Source organism: Cygnus olor, chromosome 1 (assembly GCF_009769625.2).
Source record: "Cygnus olor isolate bCygOlo1 chromosome 1, bCygOlo1.pri.v2, whole genome shotgun sequence".
Lineage (NCBI taxonomy): Eukaryota > Metazoa > Chordata > Aves > Anseriformes > Anatidae > Cygnus > Cygnus olor.
The window spans coordinates 19,848,324-19,871,155 of NC_049169.1; the positions used below are offsets into that span (position 1 = coordinate 19,848,324).

The window sequence follows — 22,832 nt, forward strand, 5'->3', positions numbered from 1 at the left end:
GGTATACGGGTACTGTCATTGCAGAAACTACCCAGTGATCTGAATCACACGCTGACAACCCACAGTTTCACAGCTGCTGAATTCACCTTCCCTATGGAGAAGACTCAGCTTTGGAGATTGCTCCCTGTCCCCATCCCCACTGATTAAACACAGGCACTTTTAGTGTTCAGGACTGTGAAGACAATTAAAACTAAATTCTACACACATAAACATGTATATGTATCTGCCCATCTATATTTATACAGAGCAGGAGAGTAAGACAAGTGCAGTCAAGTATAAAGCATGCCTGGATCTGCAATAACCTGAATACAACAAAGGAATACTAGCAATCCTAATAGGTGTTTCACGTTTAACACACCACTGAGAAAATTGAAATGTACTCTTTTTTTTCTAAAATGTATTCAATCCTGCAATGTGGGTCACAAGCAGCACAGAAAACTGACATATTCTACCTCAAATTTGTATTTGAGATTCACAGTTTTACCTGGTGTTACACAAAAGACTGTTACTAGATGAAATACTAGATTCTGATGCACAGCGACGACGAGGTTCAACTTTTCTCCCCGGAGTATCGTCTAATGCTCTCTCTTTACTTCCATCTCCAAAACCATTTGAGAGACCTACAGCATAACACAGAAATAAACTGCATCAAACTGGAAACAAACATACCATTTCATTAACAATTTTATATACACATGCATTGTATAATTATTGTTCTGTACCTCTTAAGTATTTTGATAGGACGAAAAAGAAAGAACACGGACATTAACAAAATATTTCATTTTCAAAACATAGTATTATAAATAGTAGGATCCTGTAGTCCAGTTTTTAAAGTTAGGATGGAAATTAAGGTAACACAAAAAAAGGTGAAGATTTCAATATGGGAAACGCCAAACAGAATATCAAATTACTCTCTGTATGTAATGTTTCCAACACGTAATACATTAAGACAGTCAGGCTGCAGAAGCTGGGTAGAAAAACCAAGGAAAAAAAATGTTACAAACCAGAGAGAGATTTACCAAGTCAACAGAAAACTCATTTTAAAACAGGGTTACACAAACATCAATGCAGAACTACTGAAAATCCTTTTCAATTACTAAAAGTAAAAACTGGTAGGGATTTTCTTATGAAGTTAGCTAGCTCTTCCTAAAAGAAATTTAGTAATTTCAAATTAACATCACGTCAATTTTCTGGGATCAAAAAATCAGTAATATGCATATGATTTTTTTTTTTTCCTAAAACAATCTTTCTCCTGATACTAGTTCAGATATATCTGAGGATACTGTATTTTTACTTCACAACTGTAATGAAAACCTAACAGAAAGCTTTTATATTACAAGCTACTAATTTGGCGGGCTGTCATCAATCCTGCCCTGGTCTGCTAATTCTCAAAAAACATAGTTCTTATACGCAGAACATGCTGGAAAATTCATGGAGTGAGTTTTTGAAACCCATTGTAAAGCCAATGTAAATTTACCCGTCGTAAATTTGATTAAAACAGACCAATGAAGTGGTTTAAGCTAGCATTCTGAAGAAATTTCCCAAAGGCAAAAAAAAATAGAACTTCTTTCTGTTTTCTGAAAATTTATTTTTTTGTTTTGTTTTGTTTTAAAAGAAAGTATCCAACACAGACTCCAGGATATCATCAAAAATGAACTGACTTAAAACAATGGAACTAGCTTCCAATAAGCTACCACAAGCTGTAGACCACAAAGAGAACAAAATTTTAACCTGAACTCCATTCTGAGCACACTTATTTCCTTACAACAAATTAAAGTTTTTAATTCTGTGTGTATGACCTACATGCTTCTCATAATGCAAGAAAGAACTATCCATCATAGCCATCCTATTATCAGTCTTAAAAGTCATCATAATCTTTGTTCATTCAGACATGGTTATTTAAGCTTACATATCTTCACATCTCTACATAGGACATTGAAATAAAAGCAAATTATGTCAGAACTCCCCTTTTTAAGTTCTAACTGTTTCAGCTTGTCTGTTACAAAGCCCTATACAAAGAAGGATGACAACTATGAACTTTAGCTTAGCAAGTTACTTTGTATGATCCAGGCATATTTCAAAGTGTTTCCATTCAGTGACACCCCCCCCCCCCCCGAAGACGTTCCCTTTCAATTAAGTTTTACTTTTTTTTTTTTTTTTTTTAAGAGAAAGAGAAGAATTTATTCAGTAATCTGAAAGATTCACATATGACCATTCCCTTTCATTAGCATTTACTTTACACTGAAGATTTAAGAGTGCTTCTTAAGTCCCATATTTGCCCTTAATTTCCTATACAGGAAAAAAAAAAATGTTTGTATTGTCTTGAGTGTTCAGGCAGCAAACTAGGTGCTTTTTTAATATTAAAAAATATTAATTTTGTTCTCATTTGAAGCAAATCAGTACAGATAGCTGGGGATTAAGTAGGAGCTCTGTCCTAGACTACGCTGAATGACCTGTTGAAACAGAGCAGGCTTTATGAGAAAGCTTAAATTCCCCTGTAAAACTATCATGGTACACTTTATATAGCACATAAAATGAAAAACTAAACAACTTTTCTATAAAGATAAAAAGGTGATCTTGGGTCTCTACAAGTAACTTTTCTAATACGTGAGGCCTATTTTTCAAGTGGATTGTAAAAACTGTTTTGTTTTCACCCTGCCACAAGCAGGCACCTAGTTAATATACATCAACCACAGAAACAAGTTACATCACAGATTTCATTTTAAGTCTACAGACAGATCGAGTAAATATTGCTACCAGAACCAGAGCAGGGTTCAGGTTCCCAATGGACTGAGAAAGTGAAAGGAAATGCATGTTTAATCTCATAAGAAGATGTATGAAGTGTTCAATCATGTGTACCCCAGATACAACTTGGCTATGTGTCTGTGTACACCTGTGCTGTATGTGTACATATACCCAGGACAAAAAAGATCAGGGGCTGGCTTCCCATTTTGATTGCTTCAGTAAGTTTATGATTATGCTGCCACTGAAAGGGATGGTTTAGTGCTCTCAGTCCCTTGCAATAGTTTCTTCTCATCTTCACCCCGTCAGTACGGAGAAATGTGAGACCACGCGTTGAACTAGTTTTCAGCCACGCACTGGGAAAAGCAACCAAGTAACTGCACGACTGCTGATGTTGAGAAACAAGGAAAGGAACAGGAACATACAACTATAACAATGGGGACGGCTCTCTGCACTGGCAGTCCAGTTTAAACAGACTATAAATTTAATGACTCATTTACTTAACTAACATAGGTTTTGAAGACTACAGTAATTCCACCTCTCCTCCCCGCAGCATATTTCTTTCTCGTTTGTGGAAGTATGAAAAATGAAGAAAATGAGACTATCATCAGGAACATTTTTGCTGAATATCAAGCCCTTAATGATATCAGCTTACATAGTCCAGGAGACTCAGATTACACAGTCTATTCTTCAGAAATTGTAAGGAATATGCAGAAATTGTAAGAAATATGTAGTATTTTAAGAAAGGAAGACCTCAACGCTTAGTTTAAGTGAAACACACATATCTGGTCACACAATGGCAGTGGTTCCCAAGTGACCTCAACTTGACAGGAGAATCAGGCAATTAAATTTATGTGCTTTATGGTATCACTGATGTGCAAAATATAAACAAATATACTACATTTAAATGCTGTAACTGTAAATGTGTTTTTGAGACCATTATAAAACTCCTTCTCTCAAGAACCAAGAAATACCCAATCTCCTCTAGCTACTGGAGGAAGTGAGATTAGAGAAGATTCCTAATTCTTTTGAGAAATTTAAATTTTTTCGGCTCAAAAGATAGTACTAAGAAGGTCAAATAAAGAAAATCCACGACAGAAGTAACTCATCCCGCTTTTGCATATTAGTAGCCTGGGTAAGTTTGCAACAAACCGGTATGAGCCACTCACTCAAATTTTCCAAGAACTCATGACTATGTTAGATTAAATGAGCTAACACGGACTAGAACTTCATTAGGTCAGGTACTAAACTTCTTACACACACACCCTTCACTAAAACTTGAGATTAAAAACAAACAAACAAAAACCCCCCAAATCAAACTACGACCTATCATTACTGGATGTCGTTTTAGTTTCTCCTCTACTTTTACGTTTCTTCAAAAAAGCACTCAAAGGCAGAACTCATTTTTTTCTAAAAAAGAAAAAAAAATCACAAACAATGAAGTTTGCTATCAATTTTAAATGCAGTTTAAAAAGAAAAGAAAAAGTCAAAGATCAGCTTAATAGTTGTTCAAAGGTTTTTCTCTGCCCTGAAAATTATGTTTATCATGAAAAGTTTCAGCTTCATAACAGAAGCAGTTTGTCCTTAAGAGTGTAGTCAAAACTTGGGCTGTCTACATCAAGCAAGTTAGAATCTTCTTGTCCATACCACATTAACAGAAGCAGGAAAAGATAACTCCAGAAAGGCAGCATAAGTTTGGAAAAATGAAAGACGAACAAAACCCAGGATAGTCCAAGGAGCAGCATACTCCATGAATGTACAAAACACTACCACATAATACAGATCTGTGCATTTTAGACTGCAATCTGATTTTGTAGTTCTGCTGAAACAAAAATAAAGAAGCAGAACTTGTATAAAATTATTCTAAAGCAATTAAAAATGTATTATGCATAGCCTGCTGCAAAGACAAGCATATCAAAATATAAGATGATGTGCTATATTAAAACCACAGCTGAAGAGCTGAGAAATGAAAAAAAAACAGTTAAATAATTTCAACTACCCCAACAAAGTCACAACATTCAAAAAATGCCTTGCACAGTCACCAGCACTTATATAACACTATTTTGGTTGATTTTTACCAAGCAAGGACTAATCAAGTCCTGACTTGTGCACTTACCCAGCATGCGTAACATTAGTCTTCAGTAAATATATATATCTCTTTATGTGTATATATATATATATATAAAGAAAAAATTGTATTTTATTAAAATTACATAAATGCACAAAATAGAGCATTCCGTTGTATGCTTTAGTTCTCCAAGGAAGATCAGACTGTGTGTTTGGGCAGGGAAGAAGATGAAGATGGAGTGTTCTGAACTAATCCGCTCTCACAGAGCACGAACGGGGAATAAGAACGCTGGGACTGGTAAAAATCTGCGACCAATTTGAGTCACATATACTACAACATGTACAACTTTATAACTTACGGAAATGGGGCAATATATTGAATGAAGAGCATAGTTTCATATATGTCAAAGACTTCCTCCAACAGTGTTCTTTTTTTTTTGTTTTTGTTTTAAGGATGGCTGGTGTCTCCAACATGATCCAAAATAATTACTTCAAATGTAATTGTCTTTCTGCGTTCCAAAATGATCACTTAATTGGATTCCATTCCATGTTGAGGATAACAGAAAATAATTAGGATCCAAAGAGATAAATACCCAGCATGATATTAGTTAATATGAGAACCTGGAAGACAGTGAAAAAGCCATTAAGTCTCTCTGAAAGGAAACAGAGCTTTTAAATAAATAAGCCATCCCTACATCAGTGTCAGAGACAGTGAGAATGACACAAGTGCTCCACATATTCTAATACTGATTCTCAGCTTAAGTTTCAAAAGGGGAAAACTATATTAAAGGTTTCACTTTGATTCAGTCCTCTTTGTTGAAAAAGAAAATATATGTAAGTCACTGAAAGCACAGAATACAATCTCCAAGTGCATGATATGCATCAAGAACATGGTTTTGAAATGCATCTAAAAATCCTTCCAATAAGAACTAAAAAGGGAATGGCCCTATCTTAAGGGGATTTATGTATGTAGGTATGCACAGAGAGGATAAAGGAATACTTTAAGTTAATAAACAATCAGAAGCTATTGTATTCTTAAACACATAAATCTTGAAAATGTGCGTATTATAGCAAGAGGAGGGCATCCACAAAGTTTTTAAAAACTGAACTTTACAGTATATCTATAAATGCCTTTTTCCAACAGGAAACTCTGGAGCATAGTGAGAGTATTAGAAACAATTCTTCTTTTCAGAATATACAGACAAATATTTGAGCATGTCAGAGTTTACATTCCTTAACTCAGTCCTAACAGTACGCAGACAAAATAGGAGCCAGTTATTCTTAACATGAAGATGACAAATTTTGGGGTGAAGAGTCCCCTTGGAAATTAAGTTTTAAAAACTGAAGTTGTTTAAAATTTGGTTTGACAATTGTTCTAAGATAGCAAAGAAAGCTCAGTGTGAGCCCTTGAAATGGCACCTACATACTGAATAACAGCAGCTTTCAAGACCCTAAACAGAAAATTCCACTTTTGTTGGTTTAGGTAACATGTAATGAATGCTGCTTAGGGGCTCACAGAAGAGTCAGTTTGATATGTTTCAAAAGAATGCTTAAGAATTCATCCTGTATCTACTAATTTGCTTTGAAAACTGGGAGTAAGAAGTCTCTCTGTCTGCTAAAACAGCTGAATGCGAACTGCACAATAGAAGGAAAAAACGATCAATATTTAATAACTGCAACTTTCAGAAGACAGGGATTATCTGTTGCTCTTTTCACTGCAACAATGGAATCACTGTATTGTAGGACGATTGTTCAAGACATTTTAAAATATACAATTGAGAGGCAACACTAACAGAAGAGTTTGAAAACATTCCAGAAAAGAAGAAGAAAAAAAAAGAAAAACAGAGCATATAAGCAGAAACATACAAAAATTGTTTTAAAACTTCTAGAGAGCATCAGCTGTTCTGGTGGTATAGAAAAGACTGATGACAGCAGTAGTAGTATCACTAAAAGCCACAAAAAGCCTAAGTACAAGCCAAAGGAATTTAAAATTCACCAAAAATTTTGATTATTTAATCAGCTCTAGTTGATACAATTTATGATGTGTAAAACACACACAGATGGTTGTAAAATACAAGGCTCGAGAGCCTGAATGACACGTAGATCTATGATATGTCATTCAGGATACAAGAAATACAATGACCATAGAAAATCATTAATATTTGGGAACATTTACTTCTAATTATCTTGGCCAAGACTACTTATGAGGACTTAAGATCAGTTTTCTATGTTCACATCTAGCCTATGTTCACATCTAGCAAATTCTGAGATAAATCACAAAAAAGGAGAACTGAATGGGCATTGTTAAAAACTTGAAAAAAAAAAATACCTTTTTGTTCTCAACTTGTATCACGAAAGAGCACGAACATTGGCTGTCAATTGATCTTACATCAGAAACCTAGTGCTCAGCAGTCCTTCGGAACTGCCCAGAAGCACCTACCAAGGCAGACTATTACATTATTATCTTAAGGATTTTATACACAGCTTTTACCAACACAATTTTTTTCTTCCTTCTTTGAAAGTAAATGTTTTCCTTTAACTGGGGGAACACAATCGCTAGGCATGTTATCAAAAGGAAAAGAAACAGAGCTCTCTTACATAAGCATGTCCAACAATCCTAGTCTATTAAGAAAAAAAAAAGCATGCCATTTACCATGCATTTGCCTTTTATAACTGTTTAGAAAAATTGGTTCTTAATTTCTGCTTCATTCCAGAACAGTGAGCAGAAACTACAGTTTCCTCTATGGACACTGAAGGAACTACGTCTGGCTACTTCAATGGGAAACTCAGAAGAGAGTTATCCATTAAAAAATGCCCTAAAAAAAAGAATTGGAAAAAAAAAAAGGAAACAACATAATGCCTATCTCCAGGACTATCTAAGGAATTCTCAACCATATGTGCCACTTGATACCATTTTTATTTGCAAAGCCTTACCAATACTACCCAGAAAAATCAATGGAAAAGCAAAGAACAAGATTCAAGAACAATATTCTCTTTCTTCCCAGTATCTTCTTGTTTCTCTGGTAAGCATGTACACTCAAATTTTTGCAGGAAGTACATTGGTCACCACCAACACTTTTGTTGCTCTCTTGTTCCATGTTCTTGCAATTACAAGACTGCATATACATTATACGTGACTGGAATTGAAATCGTATTTTATGTATAGTAAAAATGGCCAGGGTATATTTACACTTCCCAGCAGTAGCCTGCATAGTGTTGTGCTTTGTGCTTGTGGCTACAAGGGTGTTGAAAAAGCACCAGTGTTTGGCTATTGCTGAGCAGTGCTGGCACAGCATCAAGGCTGGCTCTCAAGGGCAGCAGGCTCAGGGAGGGCAAGAGGTGGGGAGGGAACACTGCTGGGACACTCTGACCCCAACTATCCCCCTAAAGGGATATTCCATACCATATGATGCCACACAGCAATAAAAGCTAGGAGAAAGAAAGAGGAGGGGGGAACATTTATTACGAATGAGTTTGTCTTCTGAAACAACTGCTATGCATACTGAGGCCCTGCTTCCCAAGAAGCATCTGGGCATCACCTGCTGATGGGAAGTAGAAAATAATTTATTATTATTATTTTTCTGCTTCTGCATATGGCCTTTGCTTTCCTTTTATTAAACTGCATTTATCTCAACCACCAAGTTGTGTTTTGTTTTTTTTTTTTCCCTCATCTTATTTTCTCCTCCTATTCTTTTAAGGAGTGGGAGTAAGGGAGTAGGTGTGCAGCAAGTCAAACCCCCACAACTGACTGCATTCTCCTTGCAGAATGTTATTGTCCAAGTAGTCTACTTTAATCTCACAGAAGTTTATCATATTTTTCTGTCAACGTCTGGCGTTCAACGAGTCTTCCATCAGCGTTCACATTTAAAGCACATAATGCTGCCTGCCTTCTTCAACAAACGTGTGAGTTTTACCATCTTAGGGGGTGTCCTTGTCAAACAAACAGCTGAAAAGCAGTTACATAAAAATGTGTAATGTTACACAGCTACTTAATACTGCCACATTGATCAAGTTCTGCAAGACAAGATGGGAATTATAACCTAACCATCTCCTTATGGTGACTGACACATAGGTCAACCTAACACTGATAAAGACTGTAGATGTTTTATAATCTTGAGCAATTACTGGAAAAAACAATAAACACAAAACAAGCAAGTCTTTGTGATACAGTGTCCTCTCTGACATATCACTGTTTTTACTATTTTTTCCCTGAACCTTTAGTGGAATCTATTACAACAGCTCCTATTGTGATCTTGTGATCTAGCTACAAGAACTTCAAAGAACAAACTGAAGAGTAGTTTCATGTAGGAAGACAGTGAACTAATAAACCAAGAAGAGTAAATAGTTAAGTGTCTTCTGCATATATCCCCAGATTTACAGGATTAACTTAATTGTCTTTTCCTAAATCTACTGGAGATAATTGCTGCTACTTTGAAGATACCAGTGTCATTTCATCAACACTATGATTATGTGGAGGATTATGAGCATTAGAGGAAAAATAAGAAATTTTAGTTTTAAGAGACCAACGCTGTATTTTCCTGTAGCACGGAGCATCAAAGTGCCAGTTCCCAATCACTGTATCTGTGGAAAAGATTGTGTAGGCATTTCTATCTGAAAAGCATGCATAAGCATACACATACAATAACACACAACATCACAATTCAAGTATCTTCTCTGCTGTATCATTTCTTGCAATAACTATTTCGATCCTACTTGGCTGAAAGGATCCCTACTTCTTATCTGGCATTTCCAGTCAAAAAGGAAATCTTGCCTGAGGTCTGACTTGAAAGGGCAAAGTGAAACTCTTCCCAGGCATTTTCGATAAATCGGCTCAGAGAGGAGGTTCTTCTTTGACAGTGTATTGTGTAACTGCCACAGATGATTTTCTAAACAAAATTTCCTTCACAGAAAGGAGCCTTCAGGATATAATTTCCTTTTACTTCCAATTTTCAATCTTGTTTACAGTATTGCCTCAGCAAAAACTTTTATCATTCATCTTCCTTCTGACTTTGTAAAAACATTTTGAACCTCTATTTTTGCAGAGGATATAAGTCCAGCACTCTACAGTGGTAGGATCCCCTCCCTCCTCCAAGTCATTATGGGGGATCTTTAGAATCAGACAGAATACAGGCAGAGAAAGACTTTGCAATAAAGGGAATGATTGAAGGCTGACAAAACACTAAGACATTCCTGAATTTTGCTCTATCAGAGCAGAAAAAGATAGAAAAATACAACAAATGGAGGATTATCAATTTATCATTTATGGGTTTACAATTTAGTATGCTGCGCTTTCTACTTCAGGTGAGTAAGAACCATTGGACAGGAGAAGAATGAAAAGTAATGTGTAACCAACTGATGTAAGGAGTGATCCAGACATAAGAATTACATCTCAGTATGGACAGATTGAGAGAGCGTGTATGACACAGTGAGAGGGTACACAACACCATGTTCCATAACTCTTCTTTATGCAGAACATCTCTTTATGTTTGTAACCATATAATCTTTTCTCACCCAGGGAAAAAACAAACAAACCACTCTTTAAGAGAGTGTGTTTCATCTTGTGGGGACTGTCTCCCCCTCTCTCCACTCATATTAGAGCAAGATAACCTGTATTTTTTACTTCCATGTTCATTGCCTGAGTTACCACTGGAGTCATATTCATTTTTATGATCATCCATCTCTTAAATCAGACCTGCAGGCAAATTATGTTCTAAAGAGGTCAAAAATAATGGTGATCCATATAATGGTGATTTGATGAACTCTGGTACCGTACATTCCCTGTACAAGGGACTCCATAATATCAAAGCCTGAATTTTAAGGTAGGTTTTCTACACAGAGCCCCACCGCCACAGGAAGTGTGTTCTTAATTCACAAGCATAATATAGATCTCCAAACTTTTTTTAATACCTTCAATAAACCCCACAGTTCTCATCCCACCATCTGCATCACACAGAAAAATGAGTTAGTGTTAAATGCCGCAGATGAAGCACAGAGGGGACTATGACATTTTATTTTTTAGAAAGCCAAACCTGGGCCAAGAATGAGCTAAGCAGTCCAAAAAAATGAAACACCAAAATATACTGAAAGTCTCCACAATTCCTACAGCATCAAGAAAAACAGAAGGGCATCTAGAAATATTTTTATTATTATTATAACAGAAGATTCAGCTATACTGATCTTAGAAAACACAGAAACTCTAAGTTGGATGCTAATAATTGTCTTCTATGTAACCCAAAAGATAGTGCTTTGAAGAGATTAACAGGTTAAAGACCCAAGAAAAGTTTCTAGAATTGCATACTTTAGCTTATGCATGCACAGACTCCAGAGAAACAGACCATTTATCCAGCTGTTCATCAAGCCCCACTGCTCTTGACTATGCTGCTCTAAAGAAGCAGTAAGCAAAAGGATTTTTAATGGTGAGGAAGTTAATATCGTTGATTGCATCTAAAGTACCAAAAGGAGTATTTATGCTTAAATGTTGATGTAACTGTTGACTGGTTTAAAATAGTTTACATTCCTGTCCTCCTTACTTATGCACTTATTTTATTCCACATGTATCACAAAATCCTACCCTATTTCTCAAAAATTTTCAAGAAATCCAACTAAAAAAAAAATTTAGTAGGGCTGCCAGAATTATTGTCTGAAGCTTTAGTGGGCCAAATACAAAGAAAGACAACACGAGCACTCTTCCCACATCCCCCCGTTCTCTCCTTAGTCTGCCTGCTGTTCTAGGCAATTTGTCACAGTTTTACGGTGGCCTACCACCCCATTTTAAAAAATAAAAAGGCAATTTGTCAAAAGCAAACAAAAATACAGTAACATTTCCCCCTTCACCACAAAACTGTTGTCAATATTCTAGTCAAACTTAGCTTTCTCAGCCTCCTTGGTACTTATGTGCTGCTGTGCAGTCTGGTTCTATCCTGACAACTTAGCAGTCGAGCTCCTGTGGTCCCCATATCTGTACACTGAGAAATTTAACAAGACAGAGGACAATTCCTTTCAAGCCTTCACAATCTCCAATGCTTTGTTTGCATTTACACCTTAAAATATTTCATGCTTTGAAACTTCCTGGAGAAAAGCAGCTGCAGTTTTTGGACACCACTAAGTGCTTAAATATCTAAATTTCATGTCATATTTTACAGGAAGCAATCAGTATGCATCTAAAGAAAAAGAAAAAGAGTAGATGTAATTCAACATATCCAGACTCTGCATATGTCCATAGTTTTAGTCAAATTACTGCATTTTACTCATGAATATATAACAGACACTGCCATTCTTATCTATGATAACCAGACTTTAATAGTTGTTTTCTGAATTCAGTTTTTTCACTCAGCTAACTCTAGCTTAGAATGTTCTTTAGAGAGAGGACATAAGTTATGTTCTTAGATATGTATTTCTTACTACCATCTCTTTCATTTAGGGAATGGTGATTGAATTTTGCACACGTCAGCCTGGTTAAAATTCAGGGTTCATTTGTGCTCCAGATTAGAAGATTTAACAGAAATCACTTTGAGGAATCCAAGAAACAACATGTGTTCCATTTTACCCCAAATACAATCTCTGTCCTTATAACACCAAATAAAATCGACTAATAGTGTTCATTACTACAATCTGAAACGTATCACATAGAAGTGGAATCCACGTACTGGTTACTTGAAAACAATTCTTAAGTGCCAAAAAATATTTTGTAGTGGCCAGGCAGAAACAAAAGTCAGGCCAACGCTTATTAATAGATTTATAAAGGTATAATTATGTTTGTTGTATACTGACAACTACAAGCAAAAGTAGTTATTACAAAACGATAATCTCCCCTCACCCCCCAAATCTGTGCTTTTTGCTGTGTTACTCAAATTCAGTGATCCATGTTTTAAATGCATGCTTACATCTGTTTCAGTGCCCTAAGGAAATCTGTGTAGCTGGAAGTGTGAAGAATACTGAGTAACTAGAGTTACACCAAACTATTACTGCTGCCTAGCCAAGAAATAACAGAAAACTGTACTGTAATAGTCATTGTTTGCAATTCTAAATCTGTGGTAAGTTAAAGTGTTTGCTTTAGGATGGCAAATTTTAAATACATAGCTTCTGCTTAAAATATAGAGCACAAACACTGTAAGTGTAAATTTCTACATTTATGAAAAATGACTGATAAAACCAAGAACATCTTTAAAAATTTAATCGAGCCTAATTTATAGTTTTATAATAATCAAAAGGCATCTTAAAACAGTCACTTTTCCCAGGATTTCATTTGGTTGATATTGATAAAAGCAAACTATTAACTGCTTCATAAAATCTCTCATATATTGATCAGCTTTGTTTTCCTCAGATGTAATAACTGCACCAATTAATTTTCTGACATTAACCTGACCTGATGAAAAGGTCTAAGGTTTATAACAAAAAGCGCTCAAAGTATGTGATAGATACTTTAGGAGGGTCACTGAACTTGTAGCAGTTAACTTTTGACACACCAGAACTTCAAGAATCATACAGCGATCTCCAATGTAACCAAAATTGCCAGAGTAAAACCTCTCTTCTTTCTGAAATTGCTAGATACTATACAAACCAATGAGATGATGTATCCAGTACATATAAAAATTTTCTAAACACATCTCCCCCAGTATTTAGTTTTCAGTTTACACATAACAACCATGGAGAAAGAGGTGCTATATATGTATGTATGTGATAATGCCCCAGTAGAAAAGTATTGCTTCACATTTTTTAAACAAGGATTCAAATATAAAGGGAGGCCAGAATATTAAAGACTGCTTTTGGTCCTCTTTAAAGGATAAATCATACTGTGCAGTAATCAGTTATTTCTGGGAAAAAAAAAAAAAAGCTAGTATTTCAATAACTACTTTGTGTACAAAACCAACAACATATGGGACACTAAACTTAGAAAGCAGTGGACCAGCGGATCCTGTATTTGTCTTTCTTGCAACTAACTAGCGAGCACACCAGCCTCCACTGTACTCCAACAGAGAACAATAGCAGGCAGTCTGTGAGAATACTGAAACGTCAGACAAAGTAGGTATGGTTTCACCTAACTAGGGAAGGTTTGGAGTCTTCTTTTGAACCTCATGTAGAAATACATGAGTGACATCAAGGGGGATACCTTGAGGACAGAATAAGGCAAGGGACAAAACAACACGGCATCTCTAAATAATAAGGGAGAGGGGAAATAAAAAAAATGGTAAGGAGGGAAAGAGATGTGACAGCAGACAAACTCCACAGCAGTGCCTGACCAGTAACGACATGCACCTAGCAGGCTGGGTGCAGCTCTTGACCAATTTTTCTTTCTAGAGACCAAAGTTTCAAAGTATATTTGTATATTAAGTGAAGTCCCTGTTAATGACATTTTTCTTATATCCACTAGAAATGAGGATATTTAACATTCATACCAGTAAATCATGCAATAATCATTCTCTCTAAGTGACAGTGATCGATCACAGAGTTGCTAACTCACAAGAATACATGTAAGGAGCCTGAAGCATGCCTTATCTACCATGGCATGTCTCAGATGGGAAAGAGTCATGTCTGACGAATTCTCCTTAAGAAAGGCATTTTTACCAGCAGTATTCAATTACACTTCAGTGAAAAAAATATCCAAACAGAAATTATGTATACAGTAACTTTTTTTTTTTTTTTAATATTATCAGAACACAGACATCTGCATGAATCCACAACAGCTTGCATAGGCCAAACTAAAATAATTCAACTAATTTTATATCTTGGAAAGCGTTTAAGGTTTGTGCTGGTTTCCTGCTAAATTGTAGCTCAAAATAGCTGCCAATTGCAAAATGGCTCAAATTACTGTGGAGACACAAGTTTGAAAATAACGTAAGGAAGAAAATCTACAATGTAAAAGCAAAATTTTTGTTGCAAATTGACAAAGAATCACAAGAGTAAGATTTATTAAGTTGGCACATCTGTATGAACAATATAAGCTTTGAAGAAAACGTGTACTATTCAAGAAAAACCAGAACACTTCCAGTTGAAAGTAATTTGGCCAGAAGAGTTCAGTTCACAGACAAAGTCTCTTCTTGAACAAGCAAACAAAAACATAAACACCTCCCTAAGTAATAGTTCTGCATAGATTTTATTCCATGCATATTCCATTGCTTTCAGGAAGAAGTTATAGAATTCTATTTAAAAAATAGTAACAGTAATAAAAATATTTTAACCCTTTGGATTTTATTCCCATCACTGACCTACATATTATACAATAACAAAATACCTAGAAATTCTGAAATGGAAAGTCTATTAAAATCAGAAGAAATTATTCATAATTCTTTTAATATAATCAAAAGCATATTTGCCCCACATACATGCACTGCACAGAGAAAATGAACGACATGACACTTTTTAAGTGTATTCAACCAGTCTGATTTATTTGTTTATTTAAAGAATTAAGTCGGTCTTCCTATATTAAAAAACTAATTTTAGAATGTTTAAGATAAAAGTTTCATAGTTCGGACTAATTGCCTGCATGATCTAGCATAAAGTGACTCATTATGCATGTGATAAAATGCAATCTGTATAAAGACACATGATTTTACTGTCCAGATTAAAGACCAGTAAGTTAAAATATTTAGAAACCAAAGCTTTTTTTGTCATTAAATAAGATTAATACACTTCTACCATCACACCACCTTAACCTGATTTCTGCTTCAGAACTAAGGTATCAGATTAGATGTATGGGCTCCTTCCAAGCTTTCACAGAAAGCAAAACAAACAGGGATTTTCCAATGGGGGAAAACAAACAAGCCAAAAAAAAAAAGACACCAAAAATATCTCTGCACCAAAACTTATTATTTTCTTATTTTATTTTTCTAGCAATAATTTCCCTTCTCTTTTGATCATTAAAAACAAACAAACAAACAAAAAGCACATCTCTTTGATTAGGTTGATCTTTTAGGTCTGCTTTTAGAGCACATCTTCACAATAAATGTTTGAAATACATTTCTACGTCTTTCATTCAGAGACAGAAAAATCACATGCTCTTTTCATACCTGCATACAGGCTATCAGTGTAACAATGAAATAGAGTGCTTATTTCAGAAGGTGATTTAGAAGTCATAGCAAGAGCCATTAAGGAAATACACAAGTAATTTCCTTATGCTGCTGTTCCTCCTCATACAGGGTTTTATTCAAACTTCTCCAAACAGAACTATAGTTTGCTAATACAAATTGCATTCATTTATCTATTTAAAGTGCACAGACTTAAGAAGAGAAGCACAGGAAATGTGGTCATTATTTGGAATTTTAACGCTTCCACAAAATACATGGGTAGGCAAAGCACCTCACACATAGTCATCAGTTTCACAATGTGAAAATATGCTTAGAGTAACATGGTATCAAATAAAGCTGCACATGGAATGTACATCTTCCATGCTCCTTGTAAAAATTCTAGTTTTGGCACAATATATGAAGTTTCCTTTTAATTAAACAGGGAATTTCCAAAAAACAGCTGATTCGTATTTCCCATTGTATGCAACAATAGGAAATAGGAAAACAAGTTAATAAAAATGAAAATATCACCCACCCAGACATGTAAACTTGAAAATTCCATCGCTAAAGTGAAACTGTGAAAAAGGAAAACTTGGTTCACTAAGTCCAATTGTAAAGGGCCAACACAAAAAAAAGATTCAGTAATTTTTTGAACTGTAACTACATCTGAGTACTGAACTCTGAGGAAAAACTGTTCGAGTGCTAAAATCTGAAGATTAACAATTACAGGTATGTTAACTTTTGAGATGCATCCATTCAAATAAGTTTTGTAACATTTACCTGTATCCAAGCGCTTTACAGGGGACTCATCATCAACCTCAGAATCTCCACATGCACTCCTTGATCTTTTCCTTGGGTGCAGAAGTGTCTCCAACCTTGGAAGGACTACAGACAAAAAGGTTTTGGTCCCTAGCTGTGGAGAAGTTGGCTGGGTTTCAGTGTTCTTTGCAGACTTTTGGGGGCTTATACTTTTCGATTTGCAGAAGAGAATGGATGTACGTCTGTTTACATCAGTTGATGACTCAGCTACAGCAGAAACAGTCGACTCATTGAGATTACTGTCAAGTAAGTGTTCTGGAGTGTGTCCATTTATTTCTTTCTGAATGGAAGTGCTATATAATTCATTATCAAATTTTACTCTTTTGTAAAGCTTACTCTGCTCTGGATTGAGTTCTACTGGTTTGAGGGTTGGTGGTTCTGAATTAGTCTCCAAGTTTGAAGGAAGAGGTAATGCATCTGATGGTTCAAGTTTAGGGGGAGATTTATCTCCTGAAAAAATTATAAATAGAGTGTGATTTTTGAAAACTTGTAGTTATAAAGTCTATTATAAAACTCACTATAAATGTGCAGCCCACCAAATAAACTGTTGTTTGGAAACAAAGCATAACATTTTTAAAACAATTCTTGTCTAGCAACAGTCTGTCCTAGTTAGTAGTTCCTACTTTTATACTGGGAATGTAACATGGATAGAAAAGTAGGTGTTTATAGCTGGTGTTAACAATTTACACCTGCATCAGTACTTTTTACTTCTCATGCAATTATGTTAGTTTCATTAACTAAAAACTAAGAAAACTTCCTTCTTTTTTTTTTAATACCAAGTTGGGGTGGTGGATGATTATCTGTTAAATGCACTTACACTGCCATTCAAGTAAAATACTTGATATAATACATTTTATAAATTTTGTATATTCACCTTAACTGCCTAAGACAAATTTTATCAAATAGACATTTAAAAAGTGGTATTTGTAACCTGATCTACTAGAGTAAGTTAAAATGTGATATAAAATTGCCTTTCTGTAATTTCTGCAAAGCTGTTTACATTTGTGACTAGCAGTTTCATTTGCAAAACAAACAAACAAAAAAACATCCCCTAAACCTTGCAGCTTTATTAGCCACTCATTGACAAATACAGACTTGACAATGCAGACTTGATAGAAGAAGTCAGAAAAACCACCCTCTACCAATTTTCTTTCATCCTGTTTTTTTTCCCCCCTCATTATCCTTTCCCAGATTATTTAAATAATTCCACACTGGGAGAAGACAATGGAGATGTAAGGGTGAGCATAAACAACTAGTTTCAATTTTTCATCCCAAGTGATGGGAAAGAAGATATATATTCTACTGTTGCAGCATTCCTAAATACAAGTAACAGGACTACCTTACCCGTCAACACAAAAAATTATACACCTTCGTAGCTTATTTATAGATGTTAACCTTTATAGCTTCCAAAAGAATCTTTTAAGATGTGAGTTAATAATAAGATGCTTATTCTGTATGAATAACTGCATGAGACCAATGGAACATTTATGCTGTCAAATCAATTTTAAAAGTTTAGTTAATTTTCTATGTCACCTGATAAAAGATGTGAAACAGCAAGGGTTTAAACCCTGTATCTGTAGTGAATTAAGTATTATCTATGTATTGTTTTGGTTTCGGCTTAGCAATCTTTACTTTGAAATCAATAACTTCCCAGTGTAGAAGAACTCTGCCCTATCATTTACGGTTTAATTGAACGGTAGCATAGTTCCTATTAAAAATACAGTGCTGAAATACAGTGTGACTATGCTCACATCCTTTGAAGGCATGCAAGTATTAGAGTCGGTAAATAATATTTCGGGAAGACATTTAGAATGAAATTTAGGGTCAGATAAGGGTATTTACAGTAGCACGAATTTAAAAAAGCTTATAGTTTAGAATATCCAAGGTCACTGTTCTTTTCGAACAAATTTTATTTTTCTCACAATGAATTAGAGAAGATTCTCAAAAAGACTGAAGCATAGAAAAACACTTAATTTAGACACTGAAAACTAAATTTCACTGCATTATTCTGCCACCACATTTTTAACATGATCAGAAATTGAAAATAGTATTGCCAGGGGTTAATTCACAGCTCTTCTGGAGTCAGCTCCTGTGAAGATCCTGGGCACAGGATTCTCATGACTACTTTCCCCATCTCTCTTTTTTAGACATTTGTTCTCTTTCCTCTAAATATCTTCCATTTCAGAACTGAAACTTGAACTAATGACTACTACTCTTCACTGTAACAGCAGTGCCAATCAACTCCAGATCATGCTCTTTATAATTATGATATTTTTTAAACATATTGTAAATTTAAGAAAACAGTCACTGTTCAGTCTTTTAGAGACTAATAGTCTAATAGACTTTTAGTCTATTATTTGCACAACAGCTGCAAAAGTTAAATGCTGAGTAATAAAAATGTTAAGCTACAAGTAATAAAAAGTTAGTGTATTTTTTATCTGACAAAGCACATTGTTAAATGACTACATTCAGAGGCATCATCACTTGAAGGAGATTTAAATAAATAAATAAAACAGCATTAAACAACTTAAGAATGTTTTAACAGCTTCAGAATGAGGTAAGTCACATGCTGATCCAATTACAATTTTTCTACTGTTGTCATTCAAATCTCAAGCACATTATATGTTTGGAAACCACTCTTAGTCGCAGTAAGAAACAAACACTAAGTTGCTGTTTGAATGGCAGTTAAGGACAGTCTTTTTATTCACTTCACCTTTCAAAAATTTTGATAGCATCAAGCTGCACAGGACTGTTTTATTTATTGTCATGCTTCCACTTTCCCTTCCGCTCTTTCCTCCCACAATTCAATAGTGTTATGCCAAATCAAACATGCCTCTAACTCTCCTAGAGAAAAACAGATTAGCTTTTTAGGGAAGAGCTGATTATAAAACAAAACCTCTCAATAACTTTTTTTTTTTTTTTTTGAGACTGGATTTGTTTGCTTCATTTAAAAGTGAGCAATAAAGACCTCAGTAACTGAGTTAAAAACAAAAGAATCAAATACAATATATTGAACTGTAACAAAAAGTTGGGTCTTTCTACTATGTTGCTCTCACTGAAATCAATGGGAACTAGCCAACAGTTGATGTAGTTCTGAGACCAGTATTTCGAGGAGGAAGAGAGGCACAAGGGGAAGGGCTGGTTAGATTTGGCTGCCTTGGTTCTACAACATGAAGTTTGATGACTCCCGTCAATAGTAAGCTTTATTAAAACAGAAGGGAAACAAACAAACAAAGCCTACCCTCCACCCTCCCCAAAGAGCCTGCAGATTATAGAAAAGCTACAAATGACTGTACAAGAGCCAGCATTTTCAACACGGTTGACTTAGGCCCACATGATTCCTAATACATATTTTGGCATTTAAGCGGATTTCTGAAAGTATAAACACGTTTTCCACTCAGACATTTGATTCCTTTTTGTATTACTACTGTGAAAGGAGGTTTTAGTTAAAAGGATCATTCTCATATTCTTAAAACGTTTATTGTACTTAAGTGGCTATTTGTCCATTTAAAAATGAAACATTCATTTATGACACTGTTTAATTCACATGATTAGAGCAGCTGATTGAAGAAGTCCACAGTAGTACTAATTTAAACAAGGTACAAATCTTACCTTCTTCTTCTCCATCCTGTTCTAGTGCTGCACTTTCTTCTTCAAAACTTCCAATACCTGATTCTATTTGAGGAACTTGGTTGTGTTGCTGACTTAATTTGTTGCGAATACTGCTGATTTCTTTCTTTAACAGCTTTGCTCTTTTGCTCCTTGACCCACTGGATTTCATTGCACAGGTAAGATCAAGTTTTTCTAGCAACTCTCTCAGCTGTTCTTCCAAGGACATATGCACTCTGTTTGCAGGATTCAGTAACCTATCCACTGAAGTCAAAATATGTGTAATTGAAAATGTGTTAGTGTTTCCCACATATAATACTAACAGGAAAAAAAAATCATGTGCTGGAATTGAAAACTTATCAAGAAGCTACTTAGATTAGTCTTAGTAGCTTTCCATTACCAGTAAAGAAATGCTGGCATGAATTCCAACTGTATAATGTTACTACGACTCTTCTTAATCTGAATTTTGCTCAAGAAATCTAAGCAGCTTAGCAAGGTCAGAAGGAATACAATTAACCTTTCCCACCCTATCAGGTAATTTCCTTCTTGTCAAAGAGCAGGGAGAGATTAGTTACAAAAGTAGAGTGTTAATTATTTTCTTTAACTATCAACAACTCAGAGAACTGATATGCATGTCTAAAGGAAGTTGTTTATTTCCCAGTATTACAAGTGTGCTTGATTTTTTTAATTTAATGGGTTATTTAAAAATGTACTGAAGTTTACACATGATGGTAGTCATTTTCCATGACTTATGACCAGATACAACATGTGAAAGAAGGTGCTCAACTTAAAACCCTTTTTCATGTATCTTCTTAAATTAGGCTTTAACATTGTCTTCCAGATTCTGATTTTGACAATGCTTTCTAATGGCAGATCCAGTAAAAGAGAAACAACTGAAACTTTCAAATACTGTCTTTAGTGGAGAAAACAAATTCTAGTCAGTAGACTGAACAGCTACAATTTTAAGCATTTGTATGGAATTTACACACACCAAAAATGCAACTTCCAAAAACAATCCAAAAAATATCTTACCATCTTCCCAAGAGAAAGGCTGTGGTGACTCAAGTTTAGGCCGTTCAGGTAAGTGCATTCCAGTTTCATTATTATAACCGATTCCTTCAGCATCTCGTCTAGCTTGCCTGAGAACTACACCTCCTTGATCTCTTAACCGCACTGCAGCTCTATAGAATATCGTATCTTTTGCATTGTATTTCATACAGTTATCTATGATAAGATTGAAGTCTTCTTCAAACTCACTGAGGTTTTTATAGCCTTGAGCATCTAACCGTTTTCGCATGGTAGAGAAATCCATAGGATGTTTTATGTGATCCAAATAGTCTGGAACCTTTGAATAAATATTTAAAACAACAACAACAAAAAAAAGAGGGTAGAACTATGGTAAAATTTTCTTATTACAGATAAGGTAATACCTGCTACTAACTGATCCGCGTGTTTTAACATATTAACACCCCAGATCAAGAACTTCAAAATGTAGCTGAGAGTTACACATCTTGATATTGTAAACATTTACACACCAGCAGAAGACTACATATTACAAGACCTTGTATCCTAGGTCTACTAACAGATGCTGAAACTACTTATGACATGTATGTAACACACAGTTCTAAAAATATGTGTATGTATAAATACATTTGGATATGCACATGTACAATATATGCATATTGCATACACATGTATATGTACAAAACAGACTTTACATATACATCTATGCACATGCATACGTGTATATGTACGTATGCATGCATACACACACGTATATATAGCCTATTTTCCTGATAAATGAAAAGGAATTTTACCTCCAAATAAGAACACAGTATCCATATTTCAATTTTTAAGACACCCTTCAAATTTTCTTTATCAATTAATCTTACAACAGAAGATTAGTATTTTGCCATCTTATTTGGCACATTTATTTGCCAAAAAATATTTTGGTATATGAACAAGCAGATTTTCATAGCAGTAAGACGTAACTGAAGTTATCAGAATACAGGTTAGAAAGTAACACTACTCTGTTGCAACACTGCATTCTGTGATGCCATGAATTGCTTCTACTTATGTTTAGGTATGACTTGGTGACACAAGGAAAACCCTGGAAAAAATAAGCTTAAAACATACCTCTTTAAGGTTCACTGGCTGAGCAAATATACGTGCAGAATCCTTTTCCTGCAGCTGATCCAGAACTGATCGCAGAAGTACAGTAAATGGAGTAAGCTGAAGTTCCATAGCAACTTGCTCAATCTTGACCTAAAGAAGTGGTAATTATGTAATGAATTATTTTTCATTAAGATACTGTTTTAATGTAGGTTGTCTTGCAGCAATAGTACTTTAGATATGAAAAATGTTATAAAAACACTGCTTCAACTTCAGCTGAAATACCAGAGTGAGTTTTCAGAAATAATGCTTCTAGATCTTAATGCTACTTTCAGTATCATCAGTTGGCATGGGTCTGACATATGTTTTCAGCTGATAACTTTATTAAAAAAAAAAAAAAAAAATCACTCATCCCTTTGCTGTAGACTCAATTTCAACTCTAGCTTCTCATCCTCTCAGAACCCAAATTTTTTTTATCTG

The 22,832-nt window shown here is 35.0% G+C and overlaps 1 protein-coding gene across 4 annotated transcripts in view; it reads right to left on the reverse strand.

The window, feature by feature from the left end:
- The window catches only part of BRD1 (bromodomain containing 1), a 58,517-nt gene that overhangs the window by 9,318 nt on the left and 26,367 nt on the right, over nucleotides 1-22,832 (reverse strand). For 2 of the 4 annotated variants that reach the window (XM_040549128.1, XM_040549134.1), the window contains exons 5-9: nucleotides 22,377-22,505; nucleotides 21,273-21,585; nucleotides 20,244-20,504; nucleotides 16,593-17,081; nucleotides 485-620 (exon numbers count right to left, since the gene is read on the reverse strand). In XM_040549128.1, coding sequence (XP_040405062.1) covers nucleotides 485-620; nucleotides 16,593-17,081; nucleotides 20,244-20,504; nucleotides 21,273-21,585; nucleotides 22,377-22,505 — 1,328 coding nt within the window. The remainder of the gene's footprint in view (nucleotides 1-484; nucleotides 621-16,592; nucleotides 17,082-20,243; nucleotides 20,505-21,272; nucleotides 21,586-22,376; nucleotides 22,506-22,832) is intronic. The other 2 variants (XM_040549139.1, XM_040549149.1) reach the window with 2 other exon arrangements.